Here is a 19,723-nt window from a genome sequence, read left to right on the forward strand (position 1 = left end):
AGGGACTGACTGCTGGCTCCCTGTGCTGCTGTGCAACCACGGGGCTCTGGCGCCTCTGTGATCTCAGAGCCTTCTGTGACCTCAAGGCCAGGGTGGAATTGTTTTTGGAGCTGGATCTGCCTTCTTCGGAAGGGAGCTCATCCTGCCCAGCTGCTCTGCCCAAGGGCTGTGACACAGTCCCACCTCAGCTGATCTCACTGGTTGGGGCATGAAGAGATGCAGAGCAGCCCTGCCGAGAAGGACTTGATGTTGCAGCCAGATGAGAGGCTGGAGATGAGCCAGCCATGTGCTTCCAAAGGAGAGTGCCCAGCAGGTTGAAGGAGGTGATTCCACCTCTCTGCTCAGGTAAGACCCTACTGGGAGTACTCTGGAAGGGGTTTTATAGTGATTTCTGTGAGCCATCAAGAAGTTTGATAACAAGATCCATGTTTACCCCTGAAAGAATTTCCTACCAATGTTTTTGACATGAAAACCAAGAAAGAAAGATAAATAAGAGAAACCTGCAACTCCCTATTCCAATGAGCATTTTGCTTGTCTCTTGTGACCAATGAATAAAGTGTAAACATAAGAGCTTTGTAAGAATGCAGAAAAAGCATGCAGGCTAGAATAAAAACAGGGTTTGAAGCCTTCTGGAAATGGAGTGTGTTGCTTTGTAGTGTCTCGGTCTCTACCACGACAGAGTACTGCATCCTGCTCTGGGTCCCCAAGGCAGGAAGGACATGGACATGTTGGATCTAGTCCAGAGGAGGGGCAAAATGCTCTGAGGGCTGGAGCCCTTCTGCTTTGGAGACAGGCTGGGAGAGCTGACAGTGTTCAGCCTGGAAGAGAGAAGACTCCAGGGACACCTGATTGCTGCCTTTCAGGGCCTTCTGGGGGCTCGTAAAGAGATGGGACAGAATTTTTAGTAGAGTCTTTTGTGACCAAACCGAGGGGGAATGGTTTTAATCTAAAAGATGGTAAATTCAGACTAGATGAAAGAAACACATTTTTTACACTGTTTGTTATGAAAACCTGGCACAGGTTGCCCAGAGAGCTGGACATCCATCCCTGCAGACATTCAAACTCCTGCTCAGAGCAACCTGACCTAGTTCAAGGTGTCCCTGCTCACTGCAGGCCATTGGGACTAGATGGCCTTTAAATGTCCCTTCCAACCCAAGCCATTCTGTGCTCCTGTGCACCATCAAAGCAGTGCTGCATTAGTGCTGGGCTGATTATGCTGGCACCTGTATTTTGGTACTTGTGCCATTTAGCAATTGGCCACGAGAGGATTGATGGGCTGGGCAGTGAAGTCTGCAAATAACAGTGTGCTCAAGGAGAAAAAGGAGAGCAACACGGCTTCCAGTTCAGATAAATGCCAGCATTTTGCTGCCCATTCCTGGTTAGAGAAATAAAGGAATGTCCTGAAGATCCCTTCATGTGGGTTCATTATTGGCCGTATCAGTACTTGTGTTCTGTAAAACAGGTTAAGTTGTTACAGCTTCTTGCCACATTTATCCCTGGATAAAACCCAAATACTGCATTGCTCCTTGTCTACTTTCTTCCAAGTCAAGGCAAATTTTGTTCGTTACTGTGTGGGACATATTCATGTGTTCACAAGCAAATTCCTCTTGCCACTCACACAATGGCAAGACTGCTTTGTTGATTTGCTCTAATTGGACTGTAATTAAGGCTATCTCTCACTAGAATTAAAGCTGATGCATTGGGAGGCAAAGTGTTGAGACATTTCTCCTGGAATCTGGCACTGTAGAGAGTTGTTCTGTAAGTAAATGACATCCGAAGACAGGTGTAGTCTACCATACTTCTGGCATACTAGAAGTAAGAAAAAACCCTTTGAATCTGGATTTTATCCTTTCTTCTTTCTCCTCCTCCTCCTAGGAATTTTAATCTCTGAGGTCTAAGCTCTTCAGCTGCCTCACAAACATTGTTTTAATTCAGACAGTCATCCATGCAGTGAGCCACAAATCAGGACCGTGGTGTGAACCTTGAAGCAATGTAGGTTTATAGCACTGAAAATAATAATCCAATACCCAGGTTAAGCTAAGCATTTCCCAAAAACTCCACATGTCCTCAGATATGTTTCAAAAGGAATCACCGTTATAGGTGGGAGTGGGCAGAAAGAGTGTCATCAAAATAAAAAATTCAGCTTTCTGAGATCTTTATATTCCTATAAAAAGAGAGTCCAAGTTGTTCATGTATGGAACATTGACTAGGAAGTGAATGACAGATTGTGAAAATAATTACTTGGGGAATGAATAACCATAAATAATAACAAGTTTACATATAGGTAATAAGTAAACTGTTATAAAATGAGCGCAATGGGCCAGTCGGGTCAATTATATAGCCAATTTATTAATACAGAAAAGAGAAAGCAAATCGCAGCGCTGGGCGGCAGGGGAGTCCTCGCTCCACCAACTGCCGCGCCGAAAATTGTTCCGTTCCCCCTTTTGTACCCTCCCGCTTTCTTAGCCCCGTCGCATTTCCGGTGCTTCTCCGCGCATGTCCGCCCGGTTGTTAGAGGGTCTCTTTCTGCCTCCTGGTGGTCGTCGAATAGGGCCTCTGGTACTTTTCCTCGGCGCCCCCCTCTCTGGGAACCTGGGACTGGGAACAACTTGTATTTTGATTAGCTCAGCAATGTTTAGTCTCATATGTTATCGCATGCTAGTTGGCGGTTACTTATTTACATTATGTTTCCTCCTGTTTTCAGTGAACAAGAAGGTCACATTCCCATCACAACCTTATGCTCTCTCCTGTTTTTAGTGAACAAAAAGGGCACATTCCCATCACATAAACCATCATGCTAAGAAAAAAACAGACCTGCCAAAATAAAAACCAATAAGGCTGTTTCATATGTCTGAATAGAAAAAAAAAATACTGAAAAGAATCAGAGATCCTCAAGGGCATTGCTATATATAGAAACTTCCAGCTATTCGGAAAAAATGAAGGAAACTGTAGTGTGCAATAAACAGAGGTAACCTGGAATTTATTGGTGGATTTGTTGCAGAATTTCAGAGAGCAGACTGGAAAAGCATAGGGGTTGATCAGACCATGTGTGGGCATTTACAGCAGTCTGATGGATGTTTCTGGGACCAACTGCAGGAAGGAAAAGCAGCACACAATTCCTGGGACAATCTCTTTGCTGGCTGTGGACTTTTTGACAGCCTGTCCCCTGGGGCTGGGGGAGCTGTGACGGGGCAGGGAGGGCCAGGGGTGGCAGTGGCTGCTCAGGGATGGCTTTGGCCCGTGTCCCTGGCAGCAGCCACTGCCCAAGCAGCTGCGCTGCCCCCGGGCTCTCCTCCCGGCCTGCTGGGCTTTGTTGGCTGGCACAGCCTGTGCCAAGGGCCGGCAAGGTGCCTGCAGGCCCCAGCTCTGGGGGAAACAGAGAACGTCCTGCCCGTATCCACCGTGCTGCCAGCTCAGCAGTGCAGCACAGCATGGGCTCACGCTCCCCATTGCTCCCACAGATGCAGCCGGCACCACAACACGTGTTCCCAATGCCCAGAAGGGCCTCGGAAGGTGTTGCTATTTTTGGAACCCTCTGTTTGCATGGGATAAGGGCAAGTTTGGCTATCTGTTTCTGCCAGGAAATTATTTGAAGAGCTCATCCGAGCCTTGACTCAGAGCTTCTCCATTGCAGTTCATGTTGTAATAAATAGGTGTGATTCCTGCTGATAAAATTGTAAAGTAATCAATATTGATATAATAATTAATATTTGGAAACAGTAAAACCGTTAGAAGGTGTAATGCCAAGGAAGAAAGGGAGAGGAGGGGCTCCCCCCCTTCTCCTGCAGATGTTCAGAACAGGAAGAAGCAAGAGATAAGTATTACTGAATTTAGTTAGAAGAGAGGAAAGTTTGGTTGGACATCCAGGAAAATGTTAATTATAGGAGATTTATTGCTTTGATGCTAGAACATAGTATTGGCTTGTATGATATTAGCTTTGGTTTACATTATACCAGCTTGGTGCGCATGTGTAATCCAAAAGGTGAATCAAAGGACATCGAGGAAGAGGAGAGGCCTTCATCAGAGATGACCCCAAAGAACAGTGCAACCACCTAAAAAACGGTGGAGCATGCGTGGTAAAAGTGATAATGAAGGTGGAGATACAAGTGTGACAAATTGAAAATGGGAAGAGATGGTGATGATGTACAGTGTAAAAAGAAGAATTTTAGGCTTGGCAATTTGTATGTGAGGGGACAGGGGTCAAGCCCTGCCCTCCGTACCCCCCGTGTACCCCGCACGGTTATTTTTCCTTATGCGCTATTATAAGAACCAAATTATCCCTTATCATAACCAAATTATATTGTCAATATTTTGAGTGGATTCAATTTCATATACTTTTCAGCTACTTCATTAAAATTGCTGCAACATTTAATTTGCTTGGTTTTCTTTCATGATACAGTAATTGGAGAAATATAACAAAATTTTTGACTGTAATTCAGTCCTAGCAGTCAGTTTTATACCCCTCCCCTTATTTTCTATTGTTATAGCATATTTTATTAGCAATGGGTTGCTCCTTTCCCCCCTGTGATGTTGGTTTTGCCCCACTTGTCCATCTCCCCAAAGACCTGCCCTTTTGTTCACTGTTCCTCCTCCCATTGCATGTCAGTCCCTCTCCAAGCCTGCCCCTTGCTCTAGAAACTTCCCTATCAATTTTGTATCCTTCGGAACCCCATTGGTTTGTTTAAGTTCTTCCCCTCCCCTGTAATCCCCAATTGGTTTAAACCTTGTATTCCCTGCCTGGTGTTCCACCCTCAGTTTCTCCCAATTGGCTAAAGATTGTATCCTGCCCTGGGACCCTGCCAAGTTTGTAAGTTGGTGTATGCTTTTAATGCAGTGTTGGCCTGGCCCTGATGGTCTGTAGAGTAATCACCTTAGGAAAACATAGAGCAGACCTCACCCTGTTCCTTGTCCCTACCCTCAGGGCAGTCCTACCCCCAAGGCAGTCCACCTGTGCTGTAGAGCAGCTGTGCCCTGCAGCCACAGCCCAGATTCGACAGTTTTCTGGGGGTGGCCCAGTGCCACTGTGGGTGTGGGCAGCTAGTGGGGCTGAAGAAATGGGGCAGCACAGCACTTCCCAAATCATCTCTTCTGTTGCAGTAGAGAGATGCAGCTGTGACCAGATTGTCCTGGTGGTAGCACCAGCAAAGCCCACCCGGCAGCAGCACTGCCTGAGCTCCATGCCCAGGAGCAGCCATGGATGGCCACGGTGTGGGCAGGCAGGAGCCAGGCAGGGGCTGCTGTGCCCAGCGGCGGGGCCCCGAGGGGATGGGGGAGCCCATGCTGAGCGTCCCTGGGCTGAGGGCACATTTCCTTCTGGGGGATCATCTGGGCCTGGACCTGAAGAGGCACAAAGGGATATTTTGGGGTCCCTGATGAGGGTTCCAGGAGTCCCGGATGTTTTAAATGAATTAGCTTTTTCTGATTAATACGGAGAATTTATTCCATAATTAAAATTCAGTCGTAGAAAATCTAGAAGCAAATATCAGATTTGGCCCTGAACCAGGCTGACAGCGTCAGGTGAGACAGGTGGGGCATTTCTCTCCCCTGTGCATCACGAAGGGACAGCTCTCTCAAAGTCTTTTTTGTCCATTTCCAAGCTCCAAGCGGTGTGGAGGGCAGCAGTTTTTCTGCTTTCTTATGGTTGTTTTTATCCTTTTTGCATATTCATGTATTTTTTTCCTTTCTTGCTGCAGCTCTTGCTGAGAGTTTCCCCAAAACTGGTAAAAAATTCACTTTGTTAGAGGAAAATCTCCTGCAATATGCATTCTAGGAGGCACACATTTATCTTATAGATGATGCAAATTGAATGCACATTGCTGAGGTTTGGTCAGAGAAATAATCTTCTGGAATCAGCATTTCTGGGGACGAATATTCAGGCTAGGATTTTGGTGCATGTTGATTGCCCTGAACCCTCCTTTGTTATGCTAGGATTTTCATTAGGCGAGATTACTGTAGTCTCAGCATGAATTTGTGCATACAATCTATCAGAATCCCTCCCTTTCTCTATTAATTTATTAAATTTGTACTTTTAGGATACACTTTGACAAAGCTTACTTATTTTCTAATTTTATGTTTAGTATTTATAAAACTTAACAACTACACTTTCATACTACTAGTCAGGGTATAAAATTAACAGCTCTTCTCATAAGGTAGATTATTCTAAATCTTTAATTTCTTTTCTTTGGATTGTCAATTATATTTTTTTATATCAATGCATGTGCTTATTGTACTTTAGATATATTTTGACTCCATAGTCGTTTAAGGCTGGTAATATTTGTAAAATAAGTTTTTCATGTTTTCTTATGTTGCCTGCTAAAATGTGTCTTTATAACTGTCTCATGTTCTTGTTTTCTAATTCTTGAGCAATTTGCTTTATTCTACTCTCAGGATTTATTTCTTCTCTAGCTCTTCCAGAACAAAAAGTTTTAATATATTGCTTACAAATTTTGCCATTTTATTCTTTTTGCTCTATTTCACATTTTCTTTATTCCAGTGTCTTTTACTACTCATAGTGCACCTTCTGAATTTGTTAAAATTATAGCGTACTACACTAACTTGGGAGTGTGCATATGGCTCATTCTTTTTGGGCTTGGATGACTGATACAGTGACAATAATCCTCTGCAGTTTTAACACTCTAGCTCTCTCAAAGCCCCTTTGGGTTGCAGCCAAAGGGCCAAGATGTGTATCTTCTTGCTAGCAGAGCTTACACCTTGGGATCTAGTCACTGGTGTCATTCGTCTCATTATCAGTATTTACTTCATAAGATTTATAAGAGCCTTTTAAATTGTTTTTCAGGATTTAGGATAGCATCTGCTTATTTCTAATTATTATAATTTTATTTCTTTGACATTTTAGCTCTAAAGTTGTAATTAGTCTGTACACTTCTCTTTCTTTCAGCTATACTTGGCTTTTTTCCTTTATTTTAATTTGATCCTTATTAAATATCTAACGGCTTTTGTTATATCCTATCTGATTTAATGTTACTTTTAGTGTTTCTTGGAACTTAAATCTGGTTTGTAACTTATATACTTAATTTTTTTCCGATTTTTCACGAATCATATTATTGTTCTAATATATTCTTTACAGTGTTTCATTAGCTTTTACTTCTATTAATTTTGTCTGTTATAACAAAAGCACTAAAATATTTTATTTTTTGAAATAAATTTGCATATCACACCTTAAATATTCAGTTCACTTAAAACAACCTCATGGATAATACAGTTTAAAATAAAATATTTTACTTCTCATACCAATGGGTTTTACAGCTTACAAGCTTAGGTATTAACATGCATCAGTCTATTTTACTTCAAGGAGTAGTGGTGACTTTTTAGTGAGGTTTGGCTGGTGTTTCTGCTGGTGGATTTACAGGTCTTCTGTCCTGCCTTTCTTTGCAGCTGAACCTGCTGGTGAAGGTGGTGCAGCTTCCCAAGCCACGTCCAGGACTGAGGCTGTGGGAGATGCTGAGGGTAGGTCAAGGCCTTTCCCCTGGGAGAGCTGCCAGCTCAGAGCCCAAAGCTGGGCCAGGGGGACAGTGCTGCAGGTGCCAGCACAGAACCATGCACGTGTGTGCCCTCGCCCTGCGCGATCCCCTCACCACTGCTGCGGCTCAGTGGTGCCCGTGCAGATCAGCAGAGATGGCAGAAGCTTCTGTGGCTGTTGAGTTACAGGTGTGTCTGCAGGGAGGACTTCTCCAGCTCCTTTGCTGATTCCTACACAGAAGCCTGGCAACCATTGCAGAGGTGAGTAGTGTGTCCCTGCTGATCACACAAGTTGAGCTCTGCTTTTGTGGGATCTGTTCCTGGGAAATGGAATTCTGTTGCTCTAAGGTCCTCCGAGGGGAAAGAACAAAGCTACAGGACACCAGAAACCCCATGAGCCATCCGAAAACATGAGGCAAATGCTGAAGGAAATGCAGCAGGCAGGAGAAGGTGGGTGCATTTCCCTCATGCTTCCCCTGGGTCTCAGCATCTGGGGGCTTTGGCTGCACATCTGGACACGCCGTGCCCGGCACAGCAGGAAGGGACCCATGGCAGCCTCGCTGCCCCGCTGCTGCTTTCACGCCCTGCAGGGCTGTTTCCCAGCCTGGCCTGGCTGCAATTCCTCCCCAGCCTCTGCAGGATGGAATTTGGCATCAGCTGATAGGGTGCCCCAACTGTACCGTGGGACTGAGATCCCCTGCAATTTTCCAGTCGCCGGGTAGAACAGAAAGGGCACCAGTTTGGAGAAGGGAGGGCCCTGGCCTTCCCAAAATGTTTATAGGGATTTCCTGATTCTTAGCCATGTCTTTGACAAGCATTCCCTCCTGAAGGCCTCACCTCCCCAGTGGGGAACTACCCCACCTGATCCAGCTGTCCCTCTTCCTTTCTGCAGAAGTGGATGCAGAGGCTGGGCATAAGGCGGCGTTTCCCAGAGGAAGCAGTGGTTCCATGCCAGCCTCTGCTGCAGGAAGGGAGGCAATGCCAGGCATAGGCCCAGGAGGTAATTGCTGTGCCTCTGGACCTGAGCCCGGCTGAGGCTTGAGCTGCCCTCTCTGCTGCTTGGCAGTGCGGGCACAGCCTGGACTAGAGCGGCACAGCCCAGGGGAATTATCCCGAGCAGGCTCAGGGCACTCGGGTCCTGAGCAGTCCTGCTGGGGTCCCTCCTTGGGAGACATGTCCTGAAACCTGGCAGTGACTGCATGGGGTGCCCACGGTGGGGAAAGGACACAGGGGGAGAGCAAGGCTCCAGTGTGTCCTGAGAGGGCCTGGCTGTTTGCCCTTGGGCTGTGGGAGCTGTCCCAGCAGAAGGAGGACAGGAGGGACACAGGGCAGGATGGATACTTGTGTCACTGCCTGCTGCAGTTTTCCCCGGGGTTTTAGAGAGGATTTCCTCTGTGTCTGAGGGAGAGAACCCCAGGGCCCTGCGCTGCTCCAGCCACCCCTCCCAGGGATGTTGCTGAGCGCAGGGAAAGAGTGTGGAGAGTGATCAGGAGCCAGCCCAGAGCTCCCCAGGCCCCTGGGCACCTTTGGCCATGTCCATTCACATCTGGCTCCCACGGCCTTAGCCGACCCCCTTGCTGTGCCCAGTTCCCTGTGGCAGAAGGGGATCCCAGCACACCCTGGAAAGTGTTCTCATCTGTGCTCCGTTCTCGATGAGGTGTCTGGGAAGGCTTCTCCATCAGCTTGGATGAATAAAGTTTTGAAGCCCTTGGAGCCTCCTGCAGGTATGTTCTCAGTGTGCCACCAAGGAAGAATTGTAGACAAGTGGGCAGGAACCAGGTGACAGAAGCTTCTGTGGCTGTTGTGTTACAGATGTGTCTACAGGGAGGACTTCTCCAGCTCCTACCTGGGATGCTGCACTCAAGCCCAGCTCCCATCACAGTGGTGAGTAGTGTGTCCCTGCTGACCCCACAGGCTGAGCCTTGCTTTTGTGGGATCCATTCCGGGAAATGGAAATATTTTTCTCTAAGGTACTCCAACAGGGAAGATCCAAGACAGAACAGACAAGATATTCCTGGAGTCACCCAAAGAGATGAGGCAAGAGCTGAAGGAACTCCTGCAGACAAGACAAGGTGGGTGCATTTCCCTCATGCTGCCCCTGGGACTCAGCAGCCGGGGGCTTTGGCTGCACATCTGGACACTCCGTGCCCGGCACAGCGGGAAGGGATCCATGGCAGCCTCGCTGCCCCGCTGCTGCTTTCACGCCCTACAGGGCTGTTTCCCAGCCTGGCCTGGCTGCAGCTTCTGCCCAGCCTCTGCAGGAAGGCATTTGGCATCAGCTGGCAGGCAGCCCAAACTGTAACACACCCTGAGATCCCCCACTATATCCAGCCCTGCAGATTAGGAAAAGGGTGGCTGTTTGGAGGTGGAAGTGCTCACATCATGCCACTGTAATCTGGCCATTTTCCTGCTCCATCAATTTCACAAACATTACCTCTGATGCCACCACCCAATTGGGAACAGCTCCATCTGATGCAGGTGTCTCCCTTCCTTTGCCAAGAGATGGACATAGTGCTTCAGTGGAAGGTGGCATTTCTTGAAGGAAGCACTCCATCTTCGGTGCCAGCCCCTGCTGCAGGCAGGAAGGCGATGGCAGACACGGGCACAGGCACAGCAGGTAATTGCTGTGCCGGGCTCAGCCCTGGCCGGGGCTGTGTGGCAGCAGCTCTTCCCCCAGGGCCTGCCCTTGCCCGGCCCGGCAGCAGCCACAGCTGGAGGCGCCTCGGCTTCCAGGCCTCTGGAGCTCGTTCAGAGCCCCGGGGAAACGGGACTGGTGCAGCAACGTCTCTCGCACTGCAGCTGCTGCGGAGCTGGCCCTGAGTGCCCAGAGGTCCAAGGCACAGGAGCAGTCCCGAGCGGGAGCCCTGCTGCCAGCCCAGGGCCAGAGCCAGCCCTGGCACACATGGAAACAGTTCTCATCTTGGTTTGCTTCCAGACTGGGATGCTGGGAAGGATTCTCCATTAGCCTGGCGCTCTGAAGTTGTGAAGCCCTCTGAGCATTGTGCAGGTATGTTCTCACTGTCCCACCAAGGCGTAATGTTTGACTGACTGGTCAGGACCAGGTGACAGAAGCTTCTCTGGCTGTTGTGTTCCAGATGTGTCTGCAGGGACGACTTCACCAACTCCTACCTTGGATGATGCACAAAAGCCCAGCTCCCATCACAGGAGTGAGTAGTGTGTCCCTGCTGACCCCACAGGCTGAGCCCTGCTTTTGTGGGGTCCATTCCTGGGAAATGGAACTACTTTCTCTTAAGGTCCTCCGACAGGAGAGACCAAAGACATGGCAGGCAAGAAATTCCAGGACCCATTAGAAATCCTGTGGCAAATGCTGAAGGAATGTCTGCAGAGAAGACAAGGTGGGTGCATTTCCCTCATGGTTCCCCTGGGACTCAGCAGCCAGGGGCTTTGGCTGCACATCTGGACACGCTGTGCCCGACACAGCAGGAAGGGATCCATGGCAGCCTCGCTGCCCCACTGCTGCTTTCACGCCCTGCAGGGCGGTTTCCCAGCCTGGCCTGGCTGCAGCTTCTGCCCAGCCTCTGCAGGAAGGCATTTGGCATCAGCTGACAGGCAACCCCAATTGCACCACAGTCCATGCCCACCCTCAGATCCCCTGCAATTTCCTGATGTCCAGGCAGATCAGATGTCGGGGCTGTTTGAGGAAGGAAGCAGCCTTGGGTTGTCCCAAAATCCTGGTTGTTTTCTGATCCTTATCCATTCCTTTCACAAGTGATGCTTCACCTTCCCCATTCCCAGTGAGGAATGTTTCCATCTGATCCAGCTGTCTCTTTTCCATTCTCCAGAAATGAAAGGAGAGCCTGTGGAGAAAGAAGCATTTCCCGGAGGAAGCAGGGGCTTCGTGGCAACCTCTGCTGCAGGAAGGGAGGTCATGCAGGCACAGACACAGGAGGTAATTGCTTTGCTTCTGGGCCTGAGCCCAGCTGAGGCTTGAGCTGCCCTCTCTGCTGCTTGGCAGTGCGGGCACAGCCTGGACTAGAGCGGCACAGCCCAGGGGAATTATCCCGAGCAGGCTCAGGGCACTCAGGTCCTGAGCAGCCCTGCTGGGGTCCCTCCATGGGAGACATGTCCTGAAACCTGGCAGTGACTGCATGGGGTGCCCACGGTGGGGAAAGGACAGAGGGGGAGAGCAACGCTCCAGTGTGTCCTGAGAGGGCCTGGCTGTTTGCCCTTGGGATCTGGGAGCTGTCCCAGCAGAAGGAGGGCAGGAGGGAGTGTAGGAGGGAGGGATAGCTGTGGCACTGCCTGCTGCAGTTTTCCCCAGGGCTTTAGGGAGGATTTTCTGTGAGTTTGAGGGAGAGAGCCCCGGGGCCCTGTGGTGCTCCAGCCGCCCCTCCCAGGGATGTTGCTGAGGGCAGGGAAAGAGTGTGGAGAGTGACCAGGAGCCAGCCCAGAGCTCCCCAGGCCCCTGTGCAGCTTTGGCCATGTCCATTCACATCTGGGTCCCATAGCCTTACCCGACCCCCTTGCTGTGCCCTTTTCCCTGTAGCATTAGGGGTTCCCAGCATGCCACAGATATGGTTGTGATCTCTGCTCCCTTTTAGACTGGAATCGTGACATGGGTTTTCAGGAAGTCCTGATGAAGGATGGTTTGAAGTTCCTGGGGGATGCTGGAGGCAAGTTTTCATTCTGCCTTTCCTGAGTGAATAATCAGGATCAATGCAACAAAAGCTCATTTATAAACCATTTCCCTTAACATTATGTAAGGGCTGAAGGATTCTGAGAATCTTTCCCTGCTCCCTTCTGGATCCCTGAGGGATCCCACAGGATCACTGTCAGTGGGAGGAAGGAGCATTGATCTTTCAGTCCTCCTCCCGTGTGCTGTGCCGGTGTGTCCTTCTGTGTACTCTGTGCAGTCAAAGAGAAGAGCAGAGAGGGAAGGGGCCGGGTCCAGGGCTGTGCCCCGGGGCTGACCCTTGTGGGCAACCTGAGGATCTCCTGCAGTGCCACAGGAGCTCTTCTGTCCTGCCTTTCTTTGCAGCTGAACCTGCCGGTGAAGGTCCCACATCCAGGACTGAGGCTGTGGGAGATGCTGAGGGTAGGTCAAGGCCTTTCCCCTGGGAGAGCTGCCAGCTCAGAGCCCAAAGCTGGGCCAGGGGGGCATCGCTGCAGGTGCCAGCACAGAACCATGCACGTGTGTGCCCTCGCCCTGTGTGATTCCCCCACCACGCCTGTGGCTCAGTGGTGCCCGTGCAGATCAGCAGAGATGGCAGAAGCTTCTGTGGCTGTTGAGTTACAGGTGTGTCTGCCGGGAGGACTTCTCCAGGTCCAGGGCTGGATGCTTGGCCCCAACCCAGCTCCCATGGCAGGGGTGAGTAGTGTGTCGCTTCTGACCTCACAGGCTGAGCCCTCCCCTTGTGGGATCCATTCCTGGGAAATGGAACTACTTTCTCTTAAGGTCCTCCAAAAGGAAAGACCCAAGTTTTTGCCGCCAAAAAGTCTCATGACTCAGATGAATTCCTGAGACAAACACAGAAGGAAGCACCTGGAGGATATGGTGGGTGCGTTTCCCTCATGCTTCCCCTGGGACTCAGCAGCCGGGGGCTTTGGCTGCACATCTGGACACGCCATGCCCGGCACAGCAGGAAGGGATCCATGGCAGCCTCGCTGCCCCGCTGCTGCTTTCATGCCCTGCAGGGCTGTTTCCCAGCCTGGCCTGGCTGCAATTCCTCCCCAGCCTCTGCAGGATGGAATTTGGCATCAGCTGATAGGGTGCCCCAACTGTACCGTGGGCCTGAGATCCCCTGCCATTTCCCAGTCTCTGAGAAGATCAGGAGGTGCAGCTGTTTGCACAAGGGAGTGCACTGGCCCAGCCCCAATTACCTGGGCTTTTTCCTGATCTTTACCTGTGACTTTGACAAGCATTGCCTTCTGAAGGTGCCAGCTCCCCAGTGGGGAATATTTCCATTTAATCCGGTTGTCCCATTTTTCCTTTTTCAAGTGATGGACCTAAAGGCTGTTCAGGAGGAAGAACACTCTGGGAGAAGCAGTGGCTCATTGGCAGCCCTAGCTGCAGGAAGGAAGGCAATGCCAGACACGGGCACAGGCACAGCAGGTAATTGCTGTGCCGGGCTCAGCCCTGGCCGGGGCTGTGTGGCAGCAGCTCTTCCCCCAGGGCCTGCCCTTGCCCAGCCCGGCAGCAGCCAAAGCTGGAGACGCCTCAGCTTCCAGGCCTCTGGAGCTGGTTCAGAGCCCCGGGGAAACGGGACTGGTGCAGCAACGTCCCTGGCGCTGCAGCCCCTGCGGAGCTGGCCCTGAGTGCCCAGAGGCCCAAGGCACAGGAGCAGCCCCGAGCGGGAGCCCTGCCGCCAGCCCAGGGCCAGAGCCAGCCCTGGCTCCCGACTGGGCAGGGGCTGCGCTGGGTCCTGACAGGGCCTGAGCCTGTCCCCTGGGGCCGGGGGAGCTGTCACGGGGCAGGGAGGGCCAGGGCTGGCAGTGGCTGCTCAGGGATGGCTTTGGCCCGTGTCCCTGGCAGCAGCCACTGCCCAAGCAGCTGCGCTGCCCCCGGGCTCTCCTCCCGACCTGCTGGGCTTTGTTGGCTGGCACAGCCTGTGCCAAGGGCCGGCAAGGTGCCTGCAGACCCCAGCTCTGGGGGAAACAGAGAACGTCCTGCCCGTATTCACCGTGCTGCTAGCTCAGCAGTGCAGCACAGCACGGGCTCACGCTCCCCATTGCTCCCACAGATGCATCCGGCACCACAAGACCTGTTCCCAATGCCCAGGATGGCCTCGGAAGGGGTTTCTGTCAGGGAACAGGCTGCTGGCTAGGGTTACTGGCAGGCGTGCTTTGTTTGGAGCTTGTCTTCATGTTGTGCTGCTTTGGAATCGGGTATTCCTGGAACAGAAAACAGTGAGTGTTTTGTGCTCTCCCCCTCCAACAGCTTCTTTTGAAAGTCTAACGTGGTTAGGGAACATTCCCATTGAGGCTGCAGTGGGGTTGTGGCCAGTCCATGATTGTCCAAAGAACTCTGCTGAGGTTTCTGCTGCTGCCCAGTGCTTCCATTGGCCTCTCAATTGCTGGGCCTTGTCCTGGGGGCCCCGCTGGGGCTGCACCCAGAGCTGGCTCCCACTGAGGCTGCCTGGCCAAGAGCAGCCCCAGGGGCACGGGGCAGAGGCAGAGGGAGGTGGGGAGGAGAAAGAGCAGGGCCGAGGTTGCCCTTGAAAGGCAGAGGCGCTCTGGGGCCCGCTCCTGGCCAGGGACCCTGCCCAGAGCCGTGCCCTGCTGGCCGGGGCCTTGAGGGGCAGCTGTCCAGCTGGGCCCAGCTGTGCCAGCAGCTCCAGCCGTGCTGGGGAGCCTTGCCAGCTCTGGGCCCTGCTGTGCACGAGGGTCCCTGTGTGCCACTGGCAGCTGGGGCCTCGGCCACCTCCTCTCTGCACAGGAGCACCTCGGGACACGAGTTGGAAGACGGTGGCTGCACCTCACACCCAGACAGCGTGAGCAGCTCCTCCAGCAGCAGTAACGGCCTGGACAGCCCTCTCAAGTGTTCTGTGAAGAGGACCCCAGAACCACCGTCGACAAGGAAGCCTCTTATTGCCCCATAGATCCCACTGCCACCTGCTCTCCCCATGGGCCTCCCCAAGCTGCCTTCATCCCTTTTTTTCTCTCCGTCTGTCCCATCCCAGCCAACCCGAGTTCCTCTAGGGACCCCAGGACCAGCCCAGCACCTTCCAGCACCTCCTGAGACCAACACATCCCTTCCTCTGCCCCTGAGCCCTCTGGCCTTTCCCTCTAGGCAACACTGAAGGTGACACCCCACCCCACCCCGCCCTCCCCCCCCCTCCAACTCCCACTTGCAGGGTAGGCAATGGCCCATTCCTGTGTTCAAATAAAGAGATGGATTTGTGTCCTAGTTTGAAAGCAAAACCAGTGAGAGGCTCCAAGTCAGAAATAGAATTTTTTAGGAAAAGGGAAAAAAAAACCAAAATACATGCAATAATACAAAAGAAAAACCACTGACAGGCTCAGATTACAGCCTGCTGACACCCTGCTAGTTAGGGTGGTGGTAGCAGTCCAGATGAAATGGACTTGTGGAAGTGGTGATCCTATAGAAAAAATCTGGTAGCTCTCATCCTCTGGAAAAGCAGTGGGTAAGGGCAGTGGTTCCTCTGGAAATCCAGTGGAAAGACAGCTTGTTGTGTCCCAAAACCCAGATTATATCCAGCTGGGGGTGCTTAGCTCCTCCCCCATGGGCAGAGCATCTCACAGTGGGCTGATATCATTCTGCCTCATGCTGTGGGTCCTTGATTAGCCATTAAACAGAAATGGCTCTGGGAGGGAGTTATTTCTGAGTCATGTGGCAAGACATTGATGGGCCCATTAACAGGAGATAAGGAAGAAACAATGCCCCTCCTGGTTTCAGCAGCTGTTGAGGATGGCATTAGAATACATCTTTACACTGCAACCCAGGACAAGCGGTCACCCCAGTGTCCAGGTGGCAGCAGCAGCAAAGCCCACCCAGCCCCAGCACTGACTGAGCTCCATGCCCAGGAGGAGCCGTGGATGCCCACGGTGTGGGCAGGCAGAAGCCAGGCCGGGGCTGCTGTTGAAATGGAGGTTTTGGGGGGGTTCAATTAAGTTAGCAATATGGACTAAGCATTTACATTTTAAATTGTAGAATTATGTGTTGAATTTTAACCTTTTACTTAAGAAACCTCTGCCAAGGTACAAAGGGCATAGGAAAATGCAAATTTCTGAAGCTTCTTGCTATGAAGGACAATACCAGTGTCATAAATAGGACAGGAGATCTTTCTCCTTTTTAATGCCTTTATTAAAATATTCAGCTCAGGTTGGGGAGAAACGACAGGTCGCCCGCACCCCCACTGCTCCCAGGAGTGGCATGGAGGAGGAGGATGATGCAGCTGTGTCCGCTGGTATGCAGGCAGAGCTGGGGCTTCCGTCCTCGAGGGAGTAGTGGGAATTCTGCTTTTTTGGACTAACATTCCAGATCCTCTTTCTAGCTGACATCCTTTCAGGTTAGGGTGAGGAGTAAAAAGGATCTTAGCAGATACTGGATTAAGTTCCTCACCTTTAGACCTTACTTAGGTTTCTTAATTTTATGTCGGCTCAATGTTTTTAGGGTTTTTTTCCTGGAAAATTGCAAACTGTGGTGAAATGCATTCTCATCTGCATACTAGCTCTGATGTCACCACCCCCACCCTGCTACCTGCTTGCTCTGGGGAAGCAGCAGGGGGACAATTGCGCTTGATTTCTAACCATGAACAGGTAATTGAAGAAAAACTATTAACAAGAGGTGAGTGCAACATGAAGCTAGCAACAACAAATAGTCAACATTTCAACTCGCAACAACTGGCCCAACCTGTTTAACTTTGTAGCCTTAAAAAAATGGATAATCTGTTGGGGCGAACACCCCAGGTGTGGAGACACGAGGCTTGACTCCATTTCAGAAGGCTGATTTATTTTATATTCTATTAAAATACTACATTAAAACTATACTAAAAGAACAGAGAGGAAAAAATGACCAGAAGGCTACAAAGAAGAAGAATAGAATGGAATGCATAACAAAAATCTTGTGACTGCTCACAGGCTCAACACAGTTGGCTGTGATTGGTCATCAAGTGAAAACAATCCACATGGACCAATGGAAGATGCACCTGTTGCATTCCACAGCAGCAGCTAGTTATTGTTTACATTTCTTTCCTGAGGCCCTCAGCTCCTCAGGAGGGGAAAAATCCTAGGAAAGGATTTTTAATAAAATATCATAGCTACAGATAACTTTTTTACTCATAACACCAGGAGAAGACCAGGGAATGCAGGAAGCCTAGACTAAGGAGCTCCTCTGTCTCCAAGCTGATCCAAACCAACAGACGTACTCAGATAAGCACCAAGGGACCACAGTGCACACACAAAGGAGAAAAGTTCAAAAGTTCAGTCATGAGGAAGACCACAGCCTTCAGCCTCAGAGACCACCAAAGACCCCAGTGTGACCACCACAGGAAACAACGCGTGCCTGATGGAGAAGGAAGACTCGCTCACAATATGATGATCGACAAGTCTCGTCTTTATTCCCGAATCACCGTTTATTATACACCTTTTAATTAGCTCATGCATAGTGCAAAATCCCAGCTCACCATTGGCTAACTAGCTATCAGCTAACTACGTGCTTTTTTTGGTATAACTATCACCACTTTCCCAGGCTATCCCGCTCCACCACCTGTGTCTGTGCATTTCTTCATCCGTGGGCCAAGGACACACAGTTTAATTGGAATGGCAACTCCCCTCATTCTCTATCTCGGTCAAATTAATCTCACTGTGAGCTTTAGCTCGGAGCCAGCTTGTTACAAAGCTCTCAACATTTCCCCCGTTTTCTTTTTGGGCCAGAAGTGTTGTTTTCCAAGCCCTTTCCATCATCTAACTCACCATTCTTTGTATGCAATTAAGCAAGCATGGTAATACAAGCATTAACAATACTATCACACAATATCTCTATAGCATATTGATACAGAATGATCTGATAAATTCATAGAACACATACTCTCAAATTCTTCACAACCATGGCCTTGAGCTAATAATAAGAAATCGATTGCTGCTCTATTCTGCAATACTGCATGATTTACACTTTGTACATCTTGAGACAGCATGTCCAATACCTGGGAGGTGGCGTTCAGTTCGTCTTTGGCCCAGCAGCCTAATTGCTTGGCCAAATTCATGGCCTTATTAGCTGCCCTTCCAGGTAAAAGTGTAGCTACTACTACCTGTTTCAGCTTGCTCCAGAATGTGGGTTGCCCTATTTGGCAGTCCCTCTGGAGCGAAGAGAACAGGACTTAAGTTGCTTGATGCAGTCGTCTAGTGCCTCCTCAACCCCACAGTCTTTTTTAATCGGTCCTACAGTGGATGTCTGTGTGAGGGGCACAAGCTTTCGACAGCGCGAAGCTATTATGTGAGTACGCACTTGCTTTTCTACTCGCTCACACAAGGTCTTAAGTTGCCAAGTAACATATGCCAAAATAATTTGCTCCGGGGCTTCATATAAGTCTAACGATCCTCTCAAATCAAGCCCTGTAAAATCCCTTAGTGCTCGCTGCCACGAGTTCTGCAAGTTCCAGGAGAATCGGCAGCTTGGGCACCAGTTCTGCTGAACAGTCGATTGCTCCAACCAAAACACCTTATTACAGCCTCCACAGTCTAGCACGATCCATGCAGCGCATTTATTGTCCCCACAGTCCAAGCATGGCTGTGATTGAGGGGCTTTTACTTCTACCGTAACGTCCTGACACCACTCGATCCAATTGTCAGGAAGATGAACACAGGCACATCGCACGTCGTTAGAGTAGGGCTGGAGGCGTTGCAAATAGGGCCGCAATATCAGCGTCAGTTTGTTGTGCACCCTCTCTTTGTCCTCCGGTGACAAGGCCGCAATGGTCCTGAACATCAGCTCGAGTCCACTTCACAGGGATCCACAAGGGTCCTGTTGGAGAGGAAACACAAAGATATCCCCTCCCCCAGTATAGTACCCTGGCAGCTACTCCTGCTACATAAAGGGAGTCAGTCACAATATTCAAAGGACCTTTTAAATTCATCATTGCCCATACTACAGCTAAAAGTTCCAATGTCTGTAGACTGTCCCTGGCATCTGCATCCAACAAATGTTGTCGCCACTGTCCTTGCTGTTTCCATGTCACGGCTGCTCTCCTGGAGTTTTTACCAGCATCCGTAAAGGCCGTGATATCCCCCCTTAATGGTGACAGACTCCGAATGGGCTTTGTTATCCAGTCCCATTCTGTCATCCACTGGAGGGGACTAGGATGCAGTTTCCCAGTCTCCACGACAGCTCCAGCTCCTAAAAGGGCTTCTTGGAGCTCCCCAGAGTTCACCAAATACCAGTCAAGCATGTCCTTTTTGATGGGCAATGGTATTGTGGAAGGCTCCGCTCCTGTAACTTGGATTGCCCTAAAACGTCCTTTCTGTATGAGGGATGCAATCATTTCAATTTTCAGTCTCACAGTTCTCTGTTGCTGTAGCGGTGGAGAGAGCCAGTCCAATACCCTGAGCTCCCCCGTTTTCTTTTCAAGCTGAGACAGGGCACCTGTTAAAACAGAAACAAATCCCACATCCCTGCAGGACTGAAGAATCTTCTCAAAATCCTGGAGGTGAAGAATGGGTCCTGGTTTCATTTTGCAATGTTACATAAAGAAATGTTAAAATAAAAGTAATTAGGAATTAATTTAGATAATACACACAATCAACAACACATACAAGATCAGAAAAT

General features: G+C 50.1%; 1 protein-coding gene and 1 long non-coding RNA gene across 2 annotated transcripts; both read left to right on the top strand.

The window, feature by feature from the left end:
- The first annotated feature begins 120 nt into the window (after positions 1-120).
- On the top strand, positions 121-8,479 carry LOC135292733 (uncharacterized). The gene is made up of 5 exons (XR_010354907.1): positions 121-345; positions 7,396-7,467; positions 7,669-7,740; positions 7,828-7,929; positions 8,372-8,479. It is a non-coding gene; the product is annotated as an uncharacterized LOC135292733 (long non-coding RNA).
- A 581-nt stretch (positions 8,480-9,060) lies between these two features.
- LOC135292697 (uncharacterized) lies at positions 9,061-12,410 on the top strand. Its single transcript, XM_064406802.1, has 9 exons — positions 9,061-9,203; positions 9,292-9,363; positions 9,450-9,551; positions 9,980-10,096; positions 10,415-10,486; positions 10,575-10,646; positions 10,734-10,835; positions 11,283-11,389; positions 12,354-12,410. Exons 1-9 carry the CDS (start codon positions 9,167-9,169, stop codon positions 12,408-12,410), a joined length of 738 nt encoding a protein of 245 aa, XP_064262872.1. The 5' UTR covers positions 9,061-9,166.
- Positions 12,411-19,723: the final 7,313 nt, after the last annotated feature.

Source organism: Passer domesticus, unplaced genomic scaffold, assembly GCF_036417665.1.
Source record: "Passer domesticus isolate bPasDom1 unplaced genomic scaffold, bPasDom1.hap1 HAP1_SCAFFOLD_44, whole genome shotgun sequence".
Classification (NCBI taxonomy): domain Eukaryota; kingdom Metazoa; phylum Chordata; class Aves; order Passeriformes; family Passeridae; genus Passer; species Passer domesticus.

Bases quoted from the DNA above. Each gene is read 5' to 3' on its own strand.
- LOC135292697 (XM_064406802.1), top strand. From the start codon at position 9,167: ATGAATAAAGTTTTGAAGCCCTTGGAGCCTCCTGCAG. The intron at 10,097-10,414 runs GTAATTGCTGTG...GTTTGCTTCCAG, and splicing joins CACGGGCACAGGCACAGCAG to ACTGGGATGCTGGGAAGGAT. The intron at 11,390-12,353 runs GTAATTGCTTTG...TACTCTGTGCAG, and splicing joins TGCAGGCACAGACACAGGAG to TCAAAGAGAAGAGCAGAGAG.